Source organism: Ciconia boyciana, chromosome 11 (assembly GCF_034638445.1).
Source record: "Ciconia boyciana chromosome 11, ASM3463844v1, whole genome shotgun sequence".
In the NCBI taxonomy this organism is placed as follows: Eukaryota; Metazoa; Chordata; class Aves; order Ciconiiformes; family Ciconiidae; genus Ciconia; species Ciconia boyciana.
In genome coordinates, this window is record NC_132944.1 from 2015704 (window position 1) to 2037738 (window position 22035).

Sequence of the window (22035 nt, forward strand, 5' to 3'; positions counted from 1 at the left end):
ATGGAAGAGGTGTTAACCCCAATGGAGTCTGGGGATTAATCAAAGACAAGCATTTTAACATTCAAACCACTATTTACAGCTTTCACAACTTGAGACAACTAATGAAAGATCCCTCACACAAGCATAACAACATAATGTGACAATTCATGGGGTTTTGGGGGGGAATTCTTTGTTTTAGAAGCAGTTAAAGGCTCGTGATGACAAGCAGCAACAATGACAGTTAATACAAAAAAGTTTGTAATGATCTATAGCAAGGATAATGGAATACCTGATTTATAATTATCTTCATGGAAGTAGTACCTTTATTTTTCCACTAAAATGAGGTCATACAATTAATTCTAAATATTAAAGACTGACATCTCTAGCAATGTTTCTTCCTAACTAATCTAAATTCCCTGAAGTGCTTTGCTCAAACCCTGAAAACATAAAAAGTGCTAATTAACATGAGAGCATATGCACAGTGATGTCTTATTTCCTCTTTAACACTTTTTCTGTCCTGGTTGATCAATATCCCAGAACTCAATGGCCTGCTTAATTCACAGTTGCAGGCTACCAGGAACAGAAAGCCTTTGTTCCAGCCTGACAGAGTACTTTTACCTCTGCTCTTGATGGAAGGTTACCATTGATCACCAAAAATATATATGGAGACCTGAAAAGGAATAATCATGAAGCCACCCAAAAATCCATTGATTCAGAGCAATTCAAGACAAGCTGGCCTGGCTGGTCTCTGCTGGCTCAGTCATAAATCAGGTTGTTCTCTTCCTGCACAACTACCTATGAGAAAATTCAACTCTCACTCTCTGCCAGTAAACAGTTTCATTTCACAATTTTGTAATTTGAAACTATGAGGATGGAATTCAGCAAATCTTTGTTACAAAGAACAGACTAACAAAATGTGCTGCGTCAAAGCATTTTATCAGTAAAGCTGATTTTTATTAGCATCTTGACTCACCACATAATCTAAACAACAGTAGCTATTAAAGAGCAGTTTGTTTTGTAGATAACCCAGGTAGCAGTTAAAACACAAATAATTCCAGATTGCTGAGATACACTTATCTCAATACACCTAACCAGTTCGTGATGCAATATATAATCACACATATACACATGCGTATGTAAGACACATAGCATGATGCTAACAGTTTTAAAGACGTGTCTGAGCAGTGCAGCACATTTCAAGGGTGAAAAACTGTAGCCCTGAGCCTTGGACTGTGACTCTGGAAACAAACCACACCCCAGCTCAGCCCTAAAAATGAGAAGCCAAGAAGGCAAATGAGCTGCACTTCCTGGATGACTTAATGGTGTAATTGCACCTGTTTATTTCTGTGTGTCGGTGACTGTAAGATCTCTCTGAAGGAATACACCACCAAAAGGTCACTCCAGCAAGAATGAGGACAAATACTCGCATGTGTAGGTCCTCCGCACGGGACTGGGGCAGCGGGAGCGATTAACGGCTCACCGGTGCCACTCACGACAGCTAACGCACTCGTTTGCCCACACACGATGGTTTATGTCGGACCGCGACCCGAGCAGGCCCCGCCGGCACCGGCCCACCGGGGGACCTGCCGGCGACCCCGCGGCCTACGGCGGTCCCGGGGGGCGGCGGGAGGCCGCAGGGAGCCGGGTGCCCCCCCACGACTCGGCCCGGGCAGCCGGCGAGGCGGGCGCGGCACCTCAGGCCGTAGCCCAACCTTCGCTCGACCCTCCCGCCGACCGGCCCGGCTGCGGGCGGGCATGCCCGGGAGGCGGCTTCCACGGCCGGGGCGGAGAGAGAGCGGGGGCGGGCGAGAGGCGGGCCCAGCGCTAGGCCCGGCGCGGCGGGGGGCAGCGGGCGCTGCGCAGAGCCCGGCTCCCCTCGGCGGCGGGCGGAAGGCCGGAGGGCGGCAGCGCCATGCCCGGCCCGGCAGCGCCGGGGGCGGCGGCGGGGCCCGGCCCCGACCCGGAGGAGAGCTACGACTTCCTCTTCAAGCTGGTGCTCATCGGGGACGCCAGCGTGGGCAAGACCTGCCTCGTGCAGCGCTTCAAAACCGGGGCCTTCGCCGAGCGCCAGGGCAGCACCATCGGCGTGGACTTCACCATGAAGAGCCTGGAGATCCAGGGCAAGCGGGTGAAGGTGAGCGGAGCGGCGGCCCTGAGGGAGCGGCCCGGCACCCCGCCGCTCCGGTTCCGGGGCTGGCGGAGCGGTCGGGGAGCCGTGCCTCACCCCCCCCCCGGCCCGCCTCCCCGGCGCCGCGGAGCTCCGGGCCGGCACAGCCGCCGAGATGCCGGCGGGGCCGCCCGGCCCCGGCCCGACTGCCGGAGGAGGAGGTGGCGAGACGGCGGCTGGCGGCGAGCGGTGCCGCCCGTCCCGGGTGCCCCGCCTCAGGGCAGCGCCCGCTGCCCGTGCCCGTGCCCCCGTCCCGCTGCCGAGCTGTCTGCGCGCTGCTGCCGTGCTCCGAGGACGGGAGCTCGGCGCCGGTGCCGCCCTCCCAGACGGCTCCTACGGGCGACGAGGGAGCGAGCGCACCGATTAACTTGTTTTGCTACGGCAGGATCAGCTGTGTAGCCGCAAGGCGGGCCGGCTCCTCGTTAACGCCACATGAACGCTGGTAAAAGCCCCGCTGCAAACCCGCAGCTCAAGACACGCTCTGCCTCCGCGGCACTGTAGCTGCAGCACCCCGCTTTTCAGGCAGGCTTCTGGCGATGGTTTATTTACAAGCCAGAAGGAACCTCAGCTGGACTGTCATGTTGCCAGAAAGGGATGTGGAACTGGCAGGTTAAGAGAGGCTGGGGGAGCGGTTGTTAAATTAGGCATATTTAACAGTTATCTTAAGACACTGTTTACAGGGTGTCTCAGAAAGTGCAACTTTTATAGTTCTTCTCAAACCAGAACAAATCAATCCTAAATCTGACCTCTGTTTTTCTTATGCTGGAGAAAATCAGCTTGTTGTTAGGGTTAGAAAGAGGAGAGGACATTCACCTGGTGGAATTATTCTCAGACTCTCAGTGGCAGAAATTCCCTACAACAGACTTGGCCTCTGAGCACAGAAACATGATCGAACAGCCGGAAAAAAGGCTTAAAGCACCTGCAGTTTGTGGGGGCTGCTGGAGTAAATCCCCTCATCAGCCCCCTCCGGAACGGAGTCGTACAACTATCCTTACTTATCCCCAGTGGAACTAAAAAGAACTTATTGCGGTCGCTGCCTGGGAAAGATCATGAAACTGTAAAGCTTTTGAGTTGAAAGGTGACGCAGAAGTATGGTAATTGCAGCTCAGTTTTGGTCTGTGTTTACCAAAGTAGGTGTTAAAGTCCTCTATTGTCTTCTTCTTATAAATTAACTTTGGTGAGCAGAGTATTGAGCAGAGAAAGTTGCAGAAAATGGAAGAAATGAAGGCTCACATTTTTCTAGGAAAGGAGGGGGATTGGAAGTTCCACGCCTAGCACAGGTGTTTACTTCCCTGGTGGTATTATAGCTTTTCCTGTCATGTATAGCTGTGGTTAGCAGTTGAAAAGGAGACTCAGATTTTCTGTTTGTGCTGTTAGTACCTCTTCTGTGCTTTCTAGCAAGTGAGCTGTTAGAAGTGGGACTTCTCCTTTAAGATTGAAACCTGGCTCCATTTAAATGCCAGGCACATAGAAAGTGACAAATGTGTCTGTTCCTGGTGCCAGGGGTCTCAGCCACAGACTTCAGGAGTAGGAGGGGACTAGCCCAGAAGATAACCCAAACTTCATAGGTGTGCTTTTCCGTATTGTCAGTACTTACACCTGAATATTCCTGTATTAGTAGTCAGTCTGTAACAAAACCTGTGGATTATTTCTAAGTATTTTACAAAAAGCAAGTAAGGAAATGTAAGTCTCTTGATACTTTTGCTTTGGATTGTTCTGTACTTCCACTGAGGAAAAAATCAGGGATGCACAGATTGAAGAAGGATATTTCAAGCATTATTTGAGGCAAATTAATCCAACATTGTTGCTGATTTACCTTACAGACATTTTTGTTAGCTGCTGAGTCAGGGACACAGCTAGAATATGAAAACATTTGCTTGGAGTTTTTTTGTTTAGTCTGTTAAGGGGGGGGTTGTATGTGAAGTTTAAATTCCAGTCAGGCCTGTGCAGTTGGATTGAGATTTCAGAGCAGTCCATCTAATCTGGGTAGGTTTCTTCAGCATGTTATAGGAAATGGAAAACAAGGAGGCATTTTATTATACTTTTGTGAGCTCCCTTATAAAGTAGGTAAATAAATTCTTACTATCAGGTGTCTGTATCTTGCACATTTTACAAATTTAGTTTTGGTGGTCGGTTATAGTGATTCTAGGAGGAGCACTTTAGCTATCTGACCCGTTAGTAAACAAGCCTGTACATGTGCTCTGCGGGAGATGCACTGTGCTTCTCATTGTTTCTGTCTCAGTTACGTGAGACAAACTTGTTTAAAAGAGTTTCAGATAAATCGTTGATTGGGATGCCTCAAATCAAGAGATGTTTAGGACATGTTTAAAATAAAGTTTGTTTGACCTTACAAAAAGATCCTTACAAAAGCATGCCAGGTGATTTTCTGTGCTACTCCAATTTAATTATGGGTTTATGCTACTCAAGACAATATCTTAATAAGGAATGCAAAGGCTTTTTTTTTTTTTTTTAGCAAATGGTGCAGGAATAAGAAAATTCCCATTTTTATAATGTTTTATAAGCTCATCTTTAGAAGTTCCTTCAGAACAACAGCGTGTACAAAAAAAGTCCCAAGGAGCTTTTGAACAGTACTTGCTCCGCATCCCCAGTGGCCTAAGCTTCGTTTTTTGTCAGGCTGAGGATAGTATAACAATGCAACTGAGTGAGTATGAATCAGGCACTTATTTTGAGATTGAAACAAACATTTTAAGGTTAATTGTGTTAGTGTCCCTTTCTGTTTAAAACTTCAAATGTTGTCATTACAGTTACATACTGTTTCTGAAACATTTGGAGCCCAAGGATTTTAAGTCTCGCTTCCTTTTGATGCATTTTTGTTGGCTAAGGGAAAAGAAGCATGTTCAGGTACTAAAGGTTAGGGTTCTGCAAATAACTTTTTTTTTTTAACTCATGGTTTTCCTTGCATCTTAAAGCTGTATCCTTTCAAGTGTCTCAAACAATATTTCATACACTACTGCTTCATCAGCTACTGAAGCTGACTAAACTTCATGTATAAAGAGACATTAGTGCTTGAGAAAGGAGCTATTCATGGGCAGTCCTGATAACTGAAGCTTTCTCTTTAGAAATAAAACAGTAAAGTGCTGGTATCGTAAGCTTCCCCAATATGTGCTAACCTTGATTTGCAGAGATTCACCACTTCCAGAGAGGAAGAATACGTAAGCTTGTCTGTGCCATCCAGTCTTCTGTTTCTCTGCTTGTTCTTTCTTCAGGATCTCCAACTGCAATTTGAGATATTGTCCAGTGGGATTATACAAGCCAGTTGCCTCTGGGACAGGCTGTTGTGAGCCATGGGCTCTTGGAGGCGTTGGGTCTAAAAGGCAGGCTGCATGGCACAGAACTGCAAAGTCAAAGCTACCTGTGATGCCACCTTGATTTTTATCACAAAGGCAAATTCTGACCAGCATATATCCAGAATTTCCCCCCCTCAGTTTTATGAAATGTCTGCAGTCTATCTTCATTTAAAAAAACAAATGCTCTAGTATATGCTGTTTAAAGGGTTGAAATTGTGGCATACCACTCTCTATAAAATACATCCTTCTTAGCTGGCTAAATCCTAGGGTACAGACTGTAGTTCCTAAAAGTTGTGGTTGTTGACTTAATGCATAGTGATTAAAGTCCTGTTGATAAAATAATTACTTGTTCTTTGAGTCATAGAAACAGTCTGGCAAACAGAACAAAAATGTTTTGTAACTGTTATGTCACTGTAAGAAAAGATATTAATAAAACGGTGGAACTAAGATTTTACATAATGATAGGCAAGGACATTCCTAAGTCCAAGTCCATGAATCGTAGTTAGTAATAACAAAATTGCTTTTCTTTTGATGAATTTCCTCCTGTGAACTGATAAATTAATTGGGTATCTTTAATGTCTACTTTATGCTGTCATTTCATAGTGCTTTACATATACTGAGTATTTTTTCCTTTATGCCATAGTTTTTCTCTCTCTTACTATGTCTTTCAGAAAGCAGCAGGAGAGAAGAACATTTGACAACCAACACATTCCTTTTATAACAAATACTTCTTTATGTATCATTGCACTTTTTAATTTACAAGCTTTTTCAGCCCATATGATATCAAGATTCTTGGCTTTTATTCAGGCCTCATGGCTGTAACTATATTCCTTTCAGAATGGCTCAAAATGTAATGTGTCATTATCTGGCCAAATTGCAAGTAATATAAAATTACAACTTGTTAACTGTCTTGTCTCCTGACTGTTGTATTTGTTTAGCAATGTTATTAAATACAAGTGAAGCTATTGGTTATTACATGGAAGCAATATTCTTTGATATCCAGAGGAAAGTGTAGCTCTCTTTTCTGTCAACTACTTTGACGCTCATAACGCTAGAGCAAACAGGAATGCTGCATTCCCAGCAAACAGAGATTCCTCACTCTCTGAAAATTTTGTAGGGAAACAATTGAATGGAGCAGTTTATCCTAACTGTTCTGTGTATGAATATCACTTTAAATTGAAATACATTGCCATACAGATGTTAGTTTTGTTGCTTTTAGCAAAAACTGTATAGATTAAGTTGCAAGATTGTTTCAGTAAGTATTTTTAGGAGCAAGTGTTGTGATTTGCCAGTGTACCGAAATGTATATTATTTTTTGCCATTTGAGATGACAGGATTTAGATGCAGTCAGTTGGTTAAGAATCATTTAGCACAGTCTTTGCATCCACCATTTCACTACCCGGAAATTTTATGGAAGTTGCTGTATTTTGAAGAATTAATAGCACAAAAGTGACATTTCTATCTTTGTAAAGGAAGGCATCAGCTATAGGATGTACTTAGTTATCATTAATGCTGCTTCATGAGCAAAAGTAAACCTGAACTCCCATGATTCTTTAGAAGAATCAGCAAAGTACTTAATAAATCATGCAGGAAGTAAGGGAGGGAGAAATTATTTAACGTGCCTTGAGGCCATTTGTTAAGCATTAACCTTTGATAAACAATATGTTTATCAATGCAAGAGGAATCCACATCAAACCATTTGATAATACTCGTTTACCATGCTCTTTGGTCAACCTGTCACTCACCATTTTCAACACTGTCTATTTCTGTAGTTGAAACTCTGCTTTCTTTAAGCCTAATCAGACATCCCAGAATGATCTTCCAGAGACTCACTGTAAATTCTACCACCTTCTGTTTTCCTCCTTACATCTCAAATCCCTCTCCCATGCTGAATAAGCCTGTTTCCCTCAGGCTCTTCTCACACCATATGTACTCCGATTACCTGAACATCTTGATGCCTCTCCACTGAACTTGCTCCAGTTCTTCAATGTCTTTCTTGTACAGGGGGCCCAAAACTGGGCACTGTATTTTAGTTGGAATCTAGTAAGTGCCAGATAAAGGGGAATAATTACCTCCCTTGATCTACTGGCTTCATTCCTGTCAATACAGCTCAGGATGCTGCCAGAACACACTGCTGGCTCCAGGGCTCAGCACAGCTGCTCCCCAGCCAGTCAGACCCCAGCCTACATCCTTGCAAGGGGTGAATGACATATGCTCCCTCCCAACAGGAAAAGATGAAAAAGCAAATATGAAAAGATGTTCAAGACTTTGTCTAATGTACTTATGGAAAGCTCCAATTCTACAGTAATATGGAGTAATGAAAAATCTTACAGGAGTTAATAGTTGGTTTAGTGCTTTGCTATTCAGTACCAGCTAGTGCTAAGGGCTCTGCTGTCCAAAAAATTCAAAGCTAAAAGCAGATCAAAATAACCAGCTTTTGTAAGTAAATGGGCATTCAATAGTGGAAACAATTAGCACAAGAAAGGTGGCTCCTTGTCTTTGTTCACTTAGGGTATTCTGTCATATTCCTTCTGAACAGTGGGTATTATTCTCTGTTCTTTATCCTGTGCTCATTTGTTACTAGAGATGGTCCCCCTAAAGGCCTGCTACCAATCTCTTATTTCATAGGTATTTTTTCTTCGTATCCTCAGATGAATTTAACACAGTTCTCCAGCAATCCCAACTTCTCTCTGTCTTTCTTACACCAAAATTGTTGCCAAAGTAATTACAAAATCAGGAATTGCTTAAAAAGGTTACTAAGTGACAGACATGGCTTCCATCACATTATTTGCAAATTGAGGAAATAAATAATTAAGAACTTTGTGTCATATACTGCACATGGGATATGCTTATACAATACAAAAGAATACATGATCGTACCTTTTTTTGTAACCTGTGGCTAGTACAGCTCATTTAGTATTTTGATTTTAATGTCTAACTTACATTGAGGGGCTTTTAAATGAGAAATACTAGGACTAATTTTTTTTCCGAATAATTTGCAATTGTTATTTCTTGTCAAGTTACATACATGTAAGTATAGTTTAACAGCGAGACTATATAAAATTTTTACTATAAAATGATGATTTTAAATTATAGTTATGATTGGTATTTTTATATAGTTGTCATGTTTATTTTTCAATAAAATTGTCTGAAATGTATCTCTGTACACCTACTGGAGAAAACAGTGTTTACTTAGGATCAGAACCGGTATTTTTTTCATGACTTAAACTATTTTTTTAATCATATCAGATTGATTCATGCTATACAGAAATATTTTTCTTAGAGTTTTCTAAAGATGCTGTCAAGCAAATCAGCTATATTTTGCCTTTAGGAATACATCTTGCTGTAAATTAGGTAATCTGGTTCATTATACTTGCATATTCTGTGTGTCTGTAGTGTGTGTTGTAAGTGATTTAAAATAAGACCGTTGTTAAAACTTCAAACAATGTGACAGGCAGATTGTAAGGACTGAGTTGTTCTTAGCCCCCCAAAAAGTACCTTTACACACTGAGTATGCTGCAAGGCAGACTGATTTCTACTAGCTGAAGCTCCCATCTCTGCATAGGTCTGCCAGAGGAGACTGAACAAGGACTCCTTACTCAGCTTCAGGTGAGGTTATTGGATTGGTTCACACCCACCTTCAGCAACAAGTTAAACTGAAGGGGCATATTCATGATTGGTTCAAGACAACTTTGCCTTTGCTCTAAAGGATCCTTTCACCTTCCTCCCTACGCAGTCTGCATGCTTTCAGTACCACGTGGCTGCGTAATTAGTGTCAACCCTTCAAACAAAAGGAAAACCCCTATTTTTCAGTTACATCAGCAAATTAAGCTATATAGTGAATCAGATTAACAGGTGCTAGTTTCAAGGCAGGGAGAGGGCAAGGATATGCAGCTGGGATGGCAATTCTTTGATGACAGTATGGTCTTAGTTTGGCTTAAGCAAGTCATTAAACTATGCCCTTATTTGACTGACTTTCCCTGAAACAAAGAGTGAGCACTCACCTGGCTCCTTCTGCCAGCAGAAGTGATGGGAACAGTGACAACCAGGTGTGTCAGTTGGTATATATGTTTGCAAAGAAAGTATCTGCTTATGGGTCTAATACATACTGTAGTCTCAGCAATGAAAGCAAAACCACAACAAACTGAAGATCATGTAAAAAGCTAAATGATTCAGAGCCGTTGCACAAAAGAGGAGTGACAAGTAGGGGAGCACAAACGTCAAATGCCTGAGGGAAAGAGCCTACCTGGAGGGCATGGGCTGGGAGGAAGAATGCTGTTTGAGCTCCTGAGAAGGTCAAACCTGTGGTCTGTGCTGTTCCCAGCAGGATACTCAGGGCTTCAGCAACTTTGTACGTTCAGTCCTGTGAACACACAGACATAACTGCTTGAGTAAAAAATGTGTAGGGGTGCTGTGAGATCTTGCTGATGACATTTTGAGGTTGCTCTATCACTACTGAAAGGCTGTGGAAATTGGGGAGGACCAGAGAAAGGCAAATATCATACTCATTCAGAAAGGGCAAGAAATCCTGGGAACTACAAGCTGGTCAGACTCATTTTGGTCCCTGGGAAAATCATGGAGCAATTCTTCCTGGAAGAATTAAGTTTTGACCCCACTTTGACCAGGCAGTTGGCTTTCTCACCTCCCCAAATCTGTCCTAGCCTCTGTGATTCTATGGAAAGTACTTACACAGAGGTTTTCAAAATCCAGTATACAGCACAAGGCCCAAGACTGGCTTGCTCAGTCACTCTGCAGGTAAATCACTTTATACTATGTGAAAAGTGTAAGCTAAAACAATTTTTTTTTTTTTTTAAATTTAAAGAGTTTATAATTCTTCTGCACAGAATCTCTCGGACCTCTCCCAAGAGTTGGGTAATCATCATTAGCCTTGTTGTGCACTTGACCTAATCATATATCGAGAAGTAAAACTACGTAAAAGACACAATGGTCTAGTGGGAGACTTGAGTACAGAGAACATCATACATAAACCTGCCATGAACTTCCTTGTCTCTAGCATTTGTCTGTTGATTGCTCTAAATCATTATCCGTTCCATTAATAATCATTGCTTTGTGGTTTTCTGAGCCTATTACAGTCCCTTCCCCTTCTCTGAGAAAACTCTTACCAGGACCGAGAAGTACATTTCTATTGGATTGATTCCTTTTAAGCTGTACATGTGTCATTTGGGATCTAAATGCTTGGTTAGCACAGGAGAGTGATCTGATCAGTACAGGCTTTTCCAAAGTGAAAGTTTCTGCTCAAACATGCAGCAGAGTCAGAAGATACAAACAAAATACTAATGTGGAAAAGAAATAAATGGAAAAATGATTCCATGTTATTTGATATAAAACATCACTGGTGCATTATGTTAAGTTGTTGTCAGCTCTTTAAAAGAAAGAGGTTCAGAGAGAGGGCAACTAATAAATAACAGGTCCACAATATGGGGAGATTAAAAAAACGAGGAGTATTTGCTTATGCCGTGTCTCAGTTAAAAGGAGATGCAGAATATAAGGAGTGACACAAAAAGACAAGCAGTGCTCTCTCATTTATCATTTGGGGATAGAGAAGCAACAGAAGGACAGAAAATACAGAATTTATAAAAGGAAAATCTTTGGTTTCATTGCTACTATATATTGAAGCCAAGAGCTTTGAAAGATTCAAAAAGGATTAGAGATTTATGTGGAGAATGAGAACATCCACAGTTACTTTAGTTAAAAGCTCCTGAAATATAAACCATCACGTTCCAGGACATTAGACAACCTATAAAACAAGAGGATTTAAAAATAAATTTTCCCTATGGGCAGGATATTGTGTTTGTCCACTCTGAGTTATTTGGCTTCTTCCTCTGGAACATCTAGTACTGGGAACTTAAACCCTGATACTAAACTCATAGTTCTTATACTGCTGGATTTAGGCAAAAGCATGTAAGCTAAGCATGCCTTCTTCCTGCCCAGGTGTAATGTCTGTTCTACCACCTAAAAAAGGACAGGTGACTAGACTGACTAGATCTTTGACTGACTTTATTGAAACCTAGAATAGCTGGCATTTCTTTTATACATTCTTTTATACGTTTTATGTATTCTATGTGTATTCTTTTAATTGTCTCATATTTCCTTATAAAACAGCTTCAGTGCTCTCTGATGATACTGCCACATCCTACTCCAGTTGTTACTGCCTCTGTAGCAGAACTGGCAAAACCATGTCAGTACCTCAGACAATACGCTAGCAAAAACCCACTTGTAGTTTCGGTGACGCACCTGATGATGAACTGGAGTGGCTTGGCTGTGGGCTAACATCCTGTTTTGCTAACTCCGCTAGAGAAGGTGACAAAGGGGTAGGGCTGGACACACAACAGTGATAATTTCATAATCTGCCACAGAACGATCCATCAGAGCTCACCTGCAGGAACCCAGAGTGTCTCAGTTGATATAGATATAAACTCTGAGCAGCCAAGGGCAAAAAGGTTCTCCAGTGTATGTTATTATCCTTAAATCATGAACAAAGAACTAGAAAAGCGTGATGCCAGAATGTATTACGTATAAGGGAGATTTATAACAAGGCTATTGAATCGAGTCCTTTCTTTTGATTCAGGAAAGCTTGCTAGCCAGTGTCTCACTGTATGCTTTGTTTTATTTAGTTGCAGATCTGGGACACGGCTGGCCAGGAGAGATTCCGAACTATCACACAGAGTTATTACCGCAGCGCCAATGGAGCAATCCTAGCCTATGATATCAGCAAGAGAGGCTCTTTCCTGTCCATTCCTCGCTGGATCGAGGATGTGAGAAAGTATGCCGGTTCCAACATAGTACAGTTACTGATTGGTGAGTTAAAAATATTAATACCAAGTGCTACAGGTTACTGTACAATGTAATTAGTTGCAATACTTGTTTAAGATAGTTAAAAGTTTTATTTTTGGTTGAAGTTAAGATGTATGTAATAGATCTGATGGGAAATTTTCCCAGTATTTTTTTTTTTATTAGAAAGTGCTGATTCATCAAAACAGAAATGTTTTGCTTTGATTAACTTCTGTTAAGAAGTAGCCAGCTTTGTATCAGAAGCCAGTTTTGAATCCTTTGCTTAACGGAGAACTGGGTACCCAAGATTTCCAGGTTCTGAGGCACAGCTGCTATGGAGGTGTTCTGATGATAAGGACCATAAGGTTTCAGGGCCCAAAGAAGCTCCATCATATCAAGCCGACATGCTTTGGTGAACTGGAACACCCACATACTTCAGCAGACAGGGTATTTCAGAAGGACTTTGGGGCAATCAGGGTTTGTCAGTTCTCTGCTAGAAGTTCTGCTTCCCAGTCCCAATGTTTCTGACTCAGACGTGGTTCTCGGGGCCTGTAGACCCGCTAATACAATGCGAGTAGTATTCTAGATTTCCCTTGGAACGAGCAGACTGCTGTTGTTTTCACAAAATGGTTTTAGCTTTCATTTCTAGCCCATTTTTCTTCTGTGAAGGTCTACAGCCACCACTATTCAGTTACCGACTTATTCTGTTCTCTATACAAGTCATATAGAAATACGGGTTGGAAAGGGCTTAGGAGATTATCTAGTCCAACTTCCTGCTCAAAGCGAGGCTAACGTCAGGTTGGTCAGGGCCTTTTCAGTCAAATTTTGAAAATCTCCAAGAATGGAAATTCTGCAGCTTCTCTGGGCAACCTGAGAACCTCCTGCTTACTCTGACATAAATAGTCATTATAAATTACTCTGTTGTTTCTTTTTCTTCCAGGAAACAAGTCTGACCTAAGTGACCTTCGAGAGGTTCAGCTGGAAGAAGCTCACAGTCTGGCTGAACACTATGATAATATCATCTGTGCCATAGAGACCTCTGCGAAAGACTCCAGCAATGTGGAGGAGGCTTTTGTGAAGATGGCTACAGAGCTCATGATGAGGCATGGAGGCCCTATGTTCAGTGAGAAGAATACTGACAGCATCAAGCTTGACAGCAAAGACGTTGTGGAAGGTTGGGGATGTGGTTGCTGATACGAGCTAGGTGATATCCCTAACTTTACTGGAATTTAGATGGTGCTTCACCCTAATGCTGAGTAGCACGGTAGCCATATTCTCCTCCTCCTGTGAAACCAGCAATTTTGTAGAAGTTAGACACAATCCTGTTTGCTTTGGTGTCTTGTTTTTAAAAAGGGACTCTTGAGAGGTAGTCCTAAAAGTCAAGCCCTCTGAAAAACTTACTCAACATTTGTCCCCACCATTTTAATTTCTGTAACCTTCATACAAGTTACAAAAGTGGAGGAAACAACTTTGAACTGGTGATGTGGAGTGGGGAGACAGACGGTTGGGGAAGAGACGGATGCACACCCAAAGTTCTGAAGCATTTAGCATGGGACTATTGGCAAAGGAGGTCGCTTTTGGAATAGGCAACCTTGACAGTGTCTCTTTAAATCCTCAGCACTCCACCAATGACCAGAAAGTGACAGTGTCTTTGATAAAGGTATTATTTCAAGTGTCAGAATACCCAACGTTTTGATTACAGGACCAAATAGCAGTCACCTGTCCTAGGGCATATGGATTGCTAGTTAGTATTGGAACAGGCCCAGGTGGGGAAGCCTTCTCTCAGGTTGAGTTATACTTTTTTTAAGTTATCATTTTAACAAAAAGCAAAGTCAGCCTGAGTGATATCACATCATTTGCTGTCAAGCAGGATTGGACCAGTGTAGTTATTTTAAATAGAGCCTTGAGGAGAGGGTAGATGCATTTCATTTGTTATTGTTTGCACAGTGCTAGCTCCCTTTTCCAAGGGGATATCATTGAGTTTTTGCCCTCAGGTCTCTTAATTTCATTCCATAACTCAAGACCTGCACCACTGGAAACAGGAACTGGAGAAACCTTGAACAGACTGGTAGCCATGATGTCCTGCCATGTGCCTAATGGTCATATACAGGGTTAATTCTGGTCATACATTTGACATTACGTTACCAGAGTGTTTATTGCTTAAGTGGCATAAGTGGATTTGGTTTTTGTTTTGGTTTTTTTTTTTAAACTATCTCTTTAAATACAATCTGCGCATATAACAGGAAAGAAGACCTCAGAATAGCTGAAAACTGCATGCATTGCACTTCTTGGTTGTAAGAAACCAGCGTCTTTTCAAGTGATTCCCTCCCAACTGTACTCAACTGCTTCACTCTCCCTATTACAAGTTAACAATTGCTTTTCATTTCCTGAAAACACTCAGCAGGAAAATCTTTCACTGTTGATCAAAAGTCTACATTGTTAAGTAAAATAGATTTCATAATTCAACTACATATAGTTGTCGTTCAGATTCAGCTGTGTATTATATGTTGTAGATGCAGTTGAAGTACTGATGGCAGCAGTCCTCTCTGGATTTACACTCTCAACTACCTTACAAAAATGGATTTGCAAAGGGAGCAGAAGCAGGATTATTTTTAACTCTGCAGTTAAAGCAAAGGTGTTCAGAGGTGACAAGTGATTTTTGCAATCCTGGAGCAATCCTCCTTTTTGCAAAAAGGAGGCTCATTTTCAGAAAGCACCCACTTAAAGTGTCACTTGTCCCTTTTGAAAATCTTGATCAAAAAGGACCTGGATTGGTTTGCTACTAGGGCTACACCAGTTTTTAGCCATTCAACATATCCAGTATCATGAAAATCAGGAAGATATAAGAAAGGGCTAATTGATCCGAACTTCAATACTATTCATCTTCCTACAGAAAATATTAAACCATTCTCTGGTCTTTCTGTTTTTTTAAACTATGAGGTAGATAATTGAGGAGTTACATATGCTTTGTAGCCTGTTTGCTTCTAATCTAAGGGGTTAGTTTTCAAGTTTTATAGTAGTAAGAGTGAAAGGGCCTTAAATTTTTCAATTAGTATAGTTTTCACAATTCTGATGTTTTATATGGAAGGGCAGGTTGAGCTGCAGTACTCAGTAGTATTTTTGGATAGTTCTCCAGGACATTCCCAGCTCTCCTACATCCAAAGATAACAGGCAGTAAGTGTCCAGCAGTAGCTAGACACTGAAAATGAGAATTGTCTGAACTCTGGATTTGTTAGCGATTAGCAAACCCTGTATTCCACTCTCGGGAGAAGCAATGAAGACAGTCCAAGCCAAAACTCAGTCCTGATGACTGCTTTTCCTCCTGGTTAGATGGTCCTTAAGATACAGAATACTAGCAAGCATTTGACTTTATGTCATGACATATTATAATTTACAACTGTAGGTCACAGTCCTGCAGTTCTGCATGCTTGAACGGGGACCCTCAGATAAGCTCAGCCTCCCACTATTTACAGGATTAGTGCCAAATTATTTAAGCCATCCTGATAAAAATTCACACGCATTTAAGAACAGTATTGCTACTACTCAGATTTAAATCAGTAGTTTACACAGTAACTCATCTTAAAAGCTGGAGCAAGGTGCAAAATGAACATAAATCCTGCATCCAATGCAGTCAGTGAACGATTGTGTTTTTACAATAGATGGAGAACTGAAGAATTATTGATCCATTTCCTTAGTTTTGAGGTTTGTTTAATAAACAAGTAGAATTAGACCAAGCACTATGCTTTCCTTACAATTTGCCCCCATGTATCTCTTAAGCTAGTCCTGAAGGTTGACACTCTGTCTGCAGGTTAGTCTGTTTCAGTCAGAAAACATGAAATGCAGCATCAGCGATTTGTTCGCTGTGTTTTCAAATGAAGGCACCAATTCAGATTAGTTTTCATTTTGCTGGAGAAAACTAAGACTATGGCTTTAAGTCAGCTTTGTCTTCTAACTCTTGGCTCTTCTATGTTGTAACAAGTGTAATACAAGTTTGCATGCCCTATCTAAGTGAACAAAAGGGAACAAAGAAATAGACTGAAGACCTGGTTTATTTTTTGAGGTTAGTAGCAGATATGAATGACAGTGCTTGGCCTGTCAGTAGTAAAAGGCTATTTCAATTACCAAACCCTTACTTGTCTATTAGTAATAGCACAGTACTCACTAGGCTGATACCTTCTTGACCAGAAATAAATTAAAGAGTAAATGTAACTTAGAGCTTTTCACTCCCCTTCTGAAGACTTTTATTAAATCTGTAATTCACACACATAGCGATGTAATCCAACTATTAGGAAGACAGTCCTGTTGGTTTAATTCCATTAATCCTATTGAAACCAAAAGGATACCTGGGTAAAGAGAGTGAGTAGCAATAAACCTGAGATTTACGGGTAAAAACCTCAGTTTCAAATCTTAGGTTACAAATGTGCACTGATGTATATCGAGTGAATAATTCAGTAGTGCACGATCAGAGTTCACAGCATAAACATTTGCCAAGAAACCTGTTTACTGGCAGTTGAACATTAACAAGACTATGGTGCAGTAATTGCTTTTAAGCAGATCTCCTTGGCTGACCATGTATTTGCATTAGTATTTATCATTTATTTTTGGCAGTACCCAAAGTGTGCAAAATATTACAAAAATACAGAAGGGGACATTGATCCCTGCCTTGTAACACTTAGGAGTGGAATGCAGAGGCAAATACTGAAATGAAATCATCAGCAGAATGTGGTTCCCAGGAGCATGGGCATTGTTATCCTTTGTATTGATTTTGATTTGAGCTAATTTTATCTCCAGTTACTCATCCAGTCCATCATCATGGATGGAACTTGTACAAATATTTATGGAAATATAATACCAAATAAATGTCAGCCCAGAAACCTGCTAACATTTGCCTTGCAAAACAAAATTTTTTAAAAATGAAAATACTTAAGAACAGAGGAAGAGTCCTAATGATTTTATCACTCTCACTATACTGGAAAGCAGGTCACGTTTGGGGGAGAAAACTACAAAACTAAATGAAGCCCAGCTAATACCACATAGATTTAAGAACTTCATGAAAAGTGGAGCTCTTGCTCAGTTTTTTCTTTGCCTTTAAAGAAGATCATATTTTGATCATCACGTGCAATATATACATGCGTTACTGCAGTAGTAAATTACAGTATGTATACACTCACACAGTAGCACCCTTAAATAACATTAAAGCCTTTCCTTGATTTGCCCCAGTATATATTGTCCCACTAAGATTTACACCTCTGATATTTAATCTCATAGTCCCAGCCAGCTGACCACTTGAATGTCTTTTGCCATCTCATGCCAATCCAGAAGGAACTGGGAGGTAATAACATCATTAGTTTCTCTTCATGGGATTGTTTTACTCAATGTTATAACAAGAGTCTCTTTACATCAAGACAAATTTATATGTTATTTCATTAATAGAAACTGTTTATTTTTACCTCTCCTTCTTCCAAAACATTTATATATTAACAGACTCTGAAGTTTACCCTATTGCATTATTTTGGGTAAACAGTGTGCTGGAGGAAAATGAAGTGAGAACAATACATGCTTTGTGAAACTGAAAATGAAGTTACTCTCTGTTTGGTATGTTGCAACCTTGGAGTGTGCTCAGTTTAACCCGTCAGTCATTCTCTGTGGAGACTTCACAGAAACAAACCAGGTTAGGGGCAGAGCGTGCAACCAATAAACAGGGAAAACCCAAGGAAATTGCAGCGAGTGCGTACTCTTTTGTGAGGAGGCAGTTCTCACATGACTCGCTTTGCCCTACGAGCTGATGATGACCACAGAGCTTGTATTCCCACCCTTGTGGTACAAGAAATGAGGCAATTAAAGAGCAACAGATCCAAGGACATGTGTAGTTCTTGGTGGAATTGAAAGGAAATGAATCCCAAAGTTTAGGCTAATCACCCTAACCACTTAATTATCCGTTCTCAAATAATACTAGGTTGTTTCATCAACTAAAAGGCATTCTAGATTTACAAATTTGGCAATAAAAGATGCCACATTGTTAATGGAGATTAATAATTACATTTTATTACAGTAGTGTGAAGTATAGTGACTTCAGACTCACAGAGCAGAGTACTTTATAATTGGGCTTTTCTCAGATTTGACAATTCTTTTCCATGCTCTAAGAAGAGATTCATATATTTGTGAAATCCTGTCTCAGTTTTATTTTTGTAGTACCTTTTGGTGCTGATCATCCCGCTGAGATTTCAGTTAGAGAACCAGCCTCCTGGGTATCTTAGCTTTTACTGGCCAGGTAATGTTAATTTTCTTTTAACTCTATTGAATTGGGTTATAGAGCTATTTGAAGCAGCAAAAAATCTCAGATGGAAGCATTTAATTGCAATCCCCACTGCTTACTTTGGAAAAAAACCCCAAACTATTCCACAACTAGATGTTCTGATTTCCAGCACAAGTTTAGCCCTCTGCATCTTTTTTATAATTTCATTTTAGTTTACTTGGAAAAGAGCAGGGTTACAAAATCAAAATAAACAAACCAACCCAAATGTATATTTGCTGTCCATGGAATTGTTGCCAGAGGTTAGATAAAAATAGCCACCATACTATCCTATCCTGATCTTAGATAGCATTTTTTTAATATGACTGAAAAATGTTAAAATGCACTTTAAAAATAATTCTTTGAAGCACAAAGGGTTACGATTTTTTTCACTGTGTCTTTTTAAACAAGGATTTCTATTACTTGAATACTGATGAAGGCAGTTACCTGTATTACATTCAGAACTTTAGGCGTCACTGAAGACAGACTGTGTCAACAATTGTCTTGTTTTTCCATATGAGTCAGCTGCCAGTGGAAAACAAGGGCACAGAATAACTTCACAAGAATGAGAAAAGTGAAGCCTGAGTAACAGTCAGGGAAGATTTTCTGTTTAGTCCGATTAAATGTGTCAGGTTTAACCAATGCTTACTCAGTTCAAAGAAAATACTTTCCTTCCCAAAGGTAAAATAATGCACTACACAAATAGTTACGGGTTTTCCTGTTGGCTTTTTGTACAACAGAAACTTGACTGCTGTCTGTACTGAAGTGGACTGCTAAACTGGTTAAGTGTATGGTAACAGCATAGTTTAACATTTGGAGAGCTGTTAAATTGGCTTAAAGCTGTATTTAGATCCTGTTCCTTCCATTATGAGGTAAAGAGTATGTCTCTTTCCCCCAAGACACCATTTAAAAACCTTTAGAAGATCCAAGATCATACCCTGATAAAAACTTATTGAGGCTGTCTTTATCATTAAAGAAGTCACTTTCCATGTTTCTTTTGCAAGATATTTTAGACTTCAGTTGAGTTATTTGCAATTTAATTATCCAACTGAACTGCTGACACTGATTTCTACTTTCTTTCAACCTCAAATTTAACAGAAAACTGAGGATTAAGGATTAATCTTCCTATCACAAAGCCCTGAAGGGCCACCAGATAGACTATAACCAACAGGTTTTTGCACATGTATAGCTATCGATCTCCTGCTCCTATGACAGTTACTTAATATCTGTAATGTGTGTATATAATACACTGTACTCTGAAATCAATCAAGTCCAGCTTTGCGATCATTCATCCAAGTAGGTAGCGTAGGTCAGGGTAAGGTATTAGGTAGGTATAGCAGCTTCACAAAGCTGCTTCTGTTTAAGCCACTTCTGTCTAAGGCTTACCTAGCCCATTCAAAATTTGCTTTTACAGCTAAATTACAACAAGTGAACTATTTTCTTTTCCTTTAGTCATAAACATAACATTAAAAAAATGCTACATTTATATATTTTAATTTTAAAATTAAAAGATATAAATAGGTGAGAATACTGCGAACAGTAGTCACCTATTTTAAGCTTTCATAAGAACTTACACCTTATCATTGACTACTCTGTAGGAGTTTAAACCTTAATTCCCCCATAAACTCACTCAGACATCTTAAAGTACACACTATTCAGATGTAATAGCTAGCTAAAAGGATCCAAGTTTCTGTAGATTTTAGCTTAAAGTACCTTACGTATGACCAAAATTGTGCCAAGCTAGCAGTTATGATTTCTAACTGTTCAATCAATACAAAACACCCTTATGACACAAAGATTATCTTCTCCAGATAAAAGCAGAGGAAAACATTAAATGGAAGACTATATTTCCTTAGAAATTGTCTTTTTAAGGCACCTGACCAACACAATCTGTATACTTCCAAAAGCCAGCCTCTTTTCAGTAACCGCTAAGTAACAGCCTATTACACTGCACTGTGCTGTAGAACATGCGATTATCAACACCCACTTTTTCTGCAATAAATTCTATGAGCAATATAGACTAATATGAAGGTGTGAGGAGTGATTTTGGGTATCTAAACTATTGTATGTGAAAACAAGGGTATGAAAGATTGTCCTCTGAACATGGCGTGCAAACTTGTCTTGGCAATTTGAAGGTACCTTTAAAAAGTGAGTTAAGAGCTGAATTTTCAGACAGTAAGCTCATAAAGCTGCAGACAGATGCCTACCAATGTCTTAAAAAGCATCTAGTTACCATTACAAAAAAAGCACAAAACTTGTATGGAACTGGTTTTGCACGAAAGGGAAATAGTTATCAGAAAAAAAAATACATTAATGTGAAAGGCAGAGCATCCTGATTATTTTGTATTTTTAATGTTCATTCCCTATTTCAATGCGTAAGTAAGCATTTTTTCCCTTTATAAATGGTATTAAAATAGATTATTCTAAGTGTGAAAAGTAGTTTGGTACTTGACAAAATAAAGTGCTATATACGTTTTCTTAAGAGAGTGAGAATATTGATGAGGAGAACAACTTTGCTAATACAGTTTGGTGGTGTAATATAAGGGATTCACCAGATAGAGTTAAGTGTTGGAATGGTGCTACATACGCATACCATTTCAAAACCAGGGGAAGGCAACGGATGAGACCAGACACTGTCCTGCTTGCCAGACATAGAGACGGACGTATACTGAACAGAAGGTGTATTTTGTTATTTGTAACAGTTCTTAAAGATTTCTGTTTTATAAGTCTGTAAGGAGAAGTGCTAAGATTTTTGATAGTCAGATATGCTCAGTGCTGTCAGACAGCTTTTCCCTCTTTTGTGCCGCACTCACTGATACCTGACAGATATAAACCCCACAACTCCAGAGACTAGATAACATTCAAGTGAGTCTGGCTCACACACCTGTTGGGGAGAAAATAAAAATCTCTAATTCATATTGAATTCATTCACTGCATTCCAAAATTATTTGAGGGGTTTGGATGATAACAGTGTTAAAATTATTCTGCATTTTCTAGGACAAATCTGTTGCTGTTTTTCAGGGTTTCTTCAAGGGATGCAGGCTGTACATTTCTAATCATCAGTAACTACTTTGCTTTTAAACTTTCTTACCACAATACTGACTAGATAATTTGGAATACGAGGAGACAAGGGAGCAAGCTTGCATACTACAGTAATTTTTTATACTTTTCCTTCATCTATTTATGAATTTATTATGAAAAATATTTTTAAACATATGAAACCTGCTTTTTGTTGTGAATTTTAGCAAAGTAGTGGATACATTGTACTGTGTATCATTAAAAAGGTTTAATTAAAGTAAACATTTGGCAATTAATATCTTTTGTTGTTATTTTGTGCACGTACCTTGCTGTGGTTTATGATGAGAAACAAAATCAAGTTTTAAGAAATTATGTATCCTATTCTACAGTGCGGTACGGTCTTCTACTTTTACACAAGATATGATCTAATGTACTCTTTATTAAACAAACAGTGCTTAACTCTCTTCCTCTTATCCTTA

General features: G+C 40.1%; 1 protein-coding gene across 1 annotated transcript; it reads left to right on the forward strand.

Moving 5' to 3' along the window:
- Positions 1 to 1790: 1790 nt before the first annotated feature.
- Positions 1791 to 21846, forward strand: RAB43 (RAB43, member RAS oncogene family). The gene is made up of 3 exons (XM_072875533.1): positions 1791 to 2113; positions 12090 to 12273; positions 13187 to 21846. Exons 1-3 carry the CDS (start codon positions 1892 to 1894, stop codon positions 13438 to 13440), a joined length of 660 nt encoding a protein of 219 aa, XP_072731634.1. The 5' UTR covers positions 1791 to 1891; the 3' UTR covers positions 13441 to 21846.
- Positions 21847 to 22035: the final 189 nt, after the last annotated feature.

Excerpts from the sequence above, each read along its gene's own strand:
- RAB43 (XM_072875533.1), top strand. The coding sequence starts at position 1,892 with ATGCCCGGCCCGGCAGCGCCGGGGGCGGCGGCGGGGCCCGGCCCCGAC. Across the intron at positions 2,114-12,089 it reads TCCAGGGCAAGCGGGTGAAG|TTGCAGATCTGGGACACGGC; the intron begins GTGAGCGGAGCG and ends TGTTTTATTTAG. Across the intron at positions 12,274-13,186 it reads CATAGTACAGTTACTGATTG|GAAACAAGTCTGACCTAAGT; the intron begins GTGAGTTAAAAA and ends TTTTTCTTCCAG.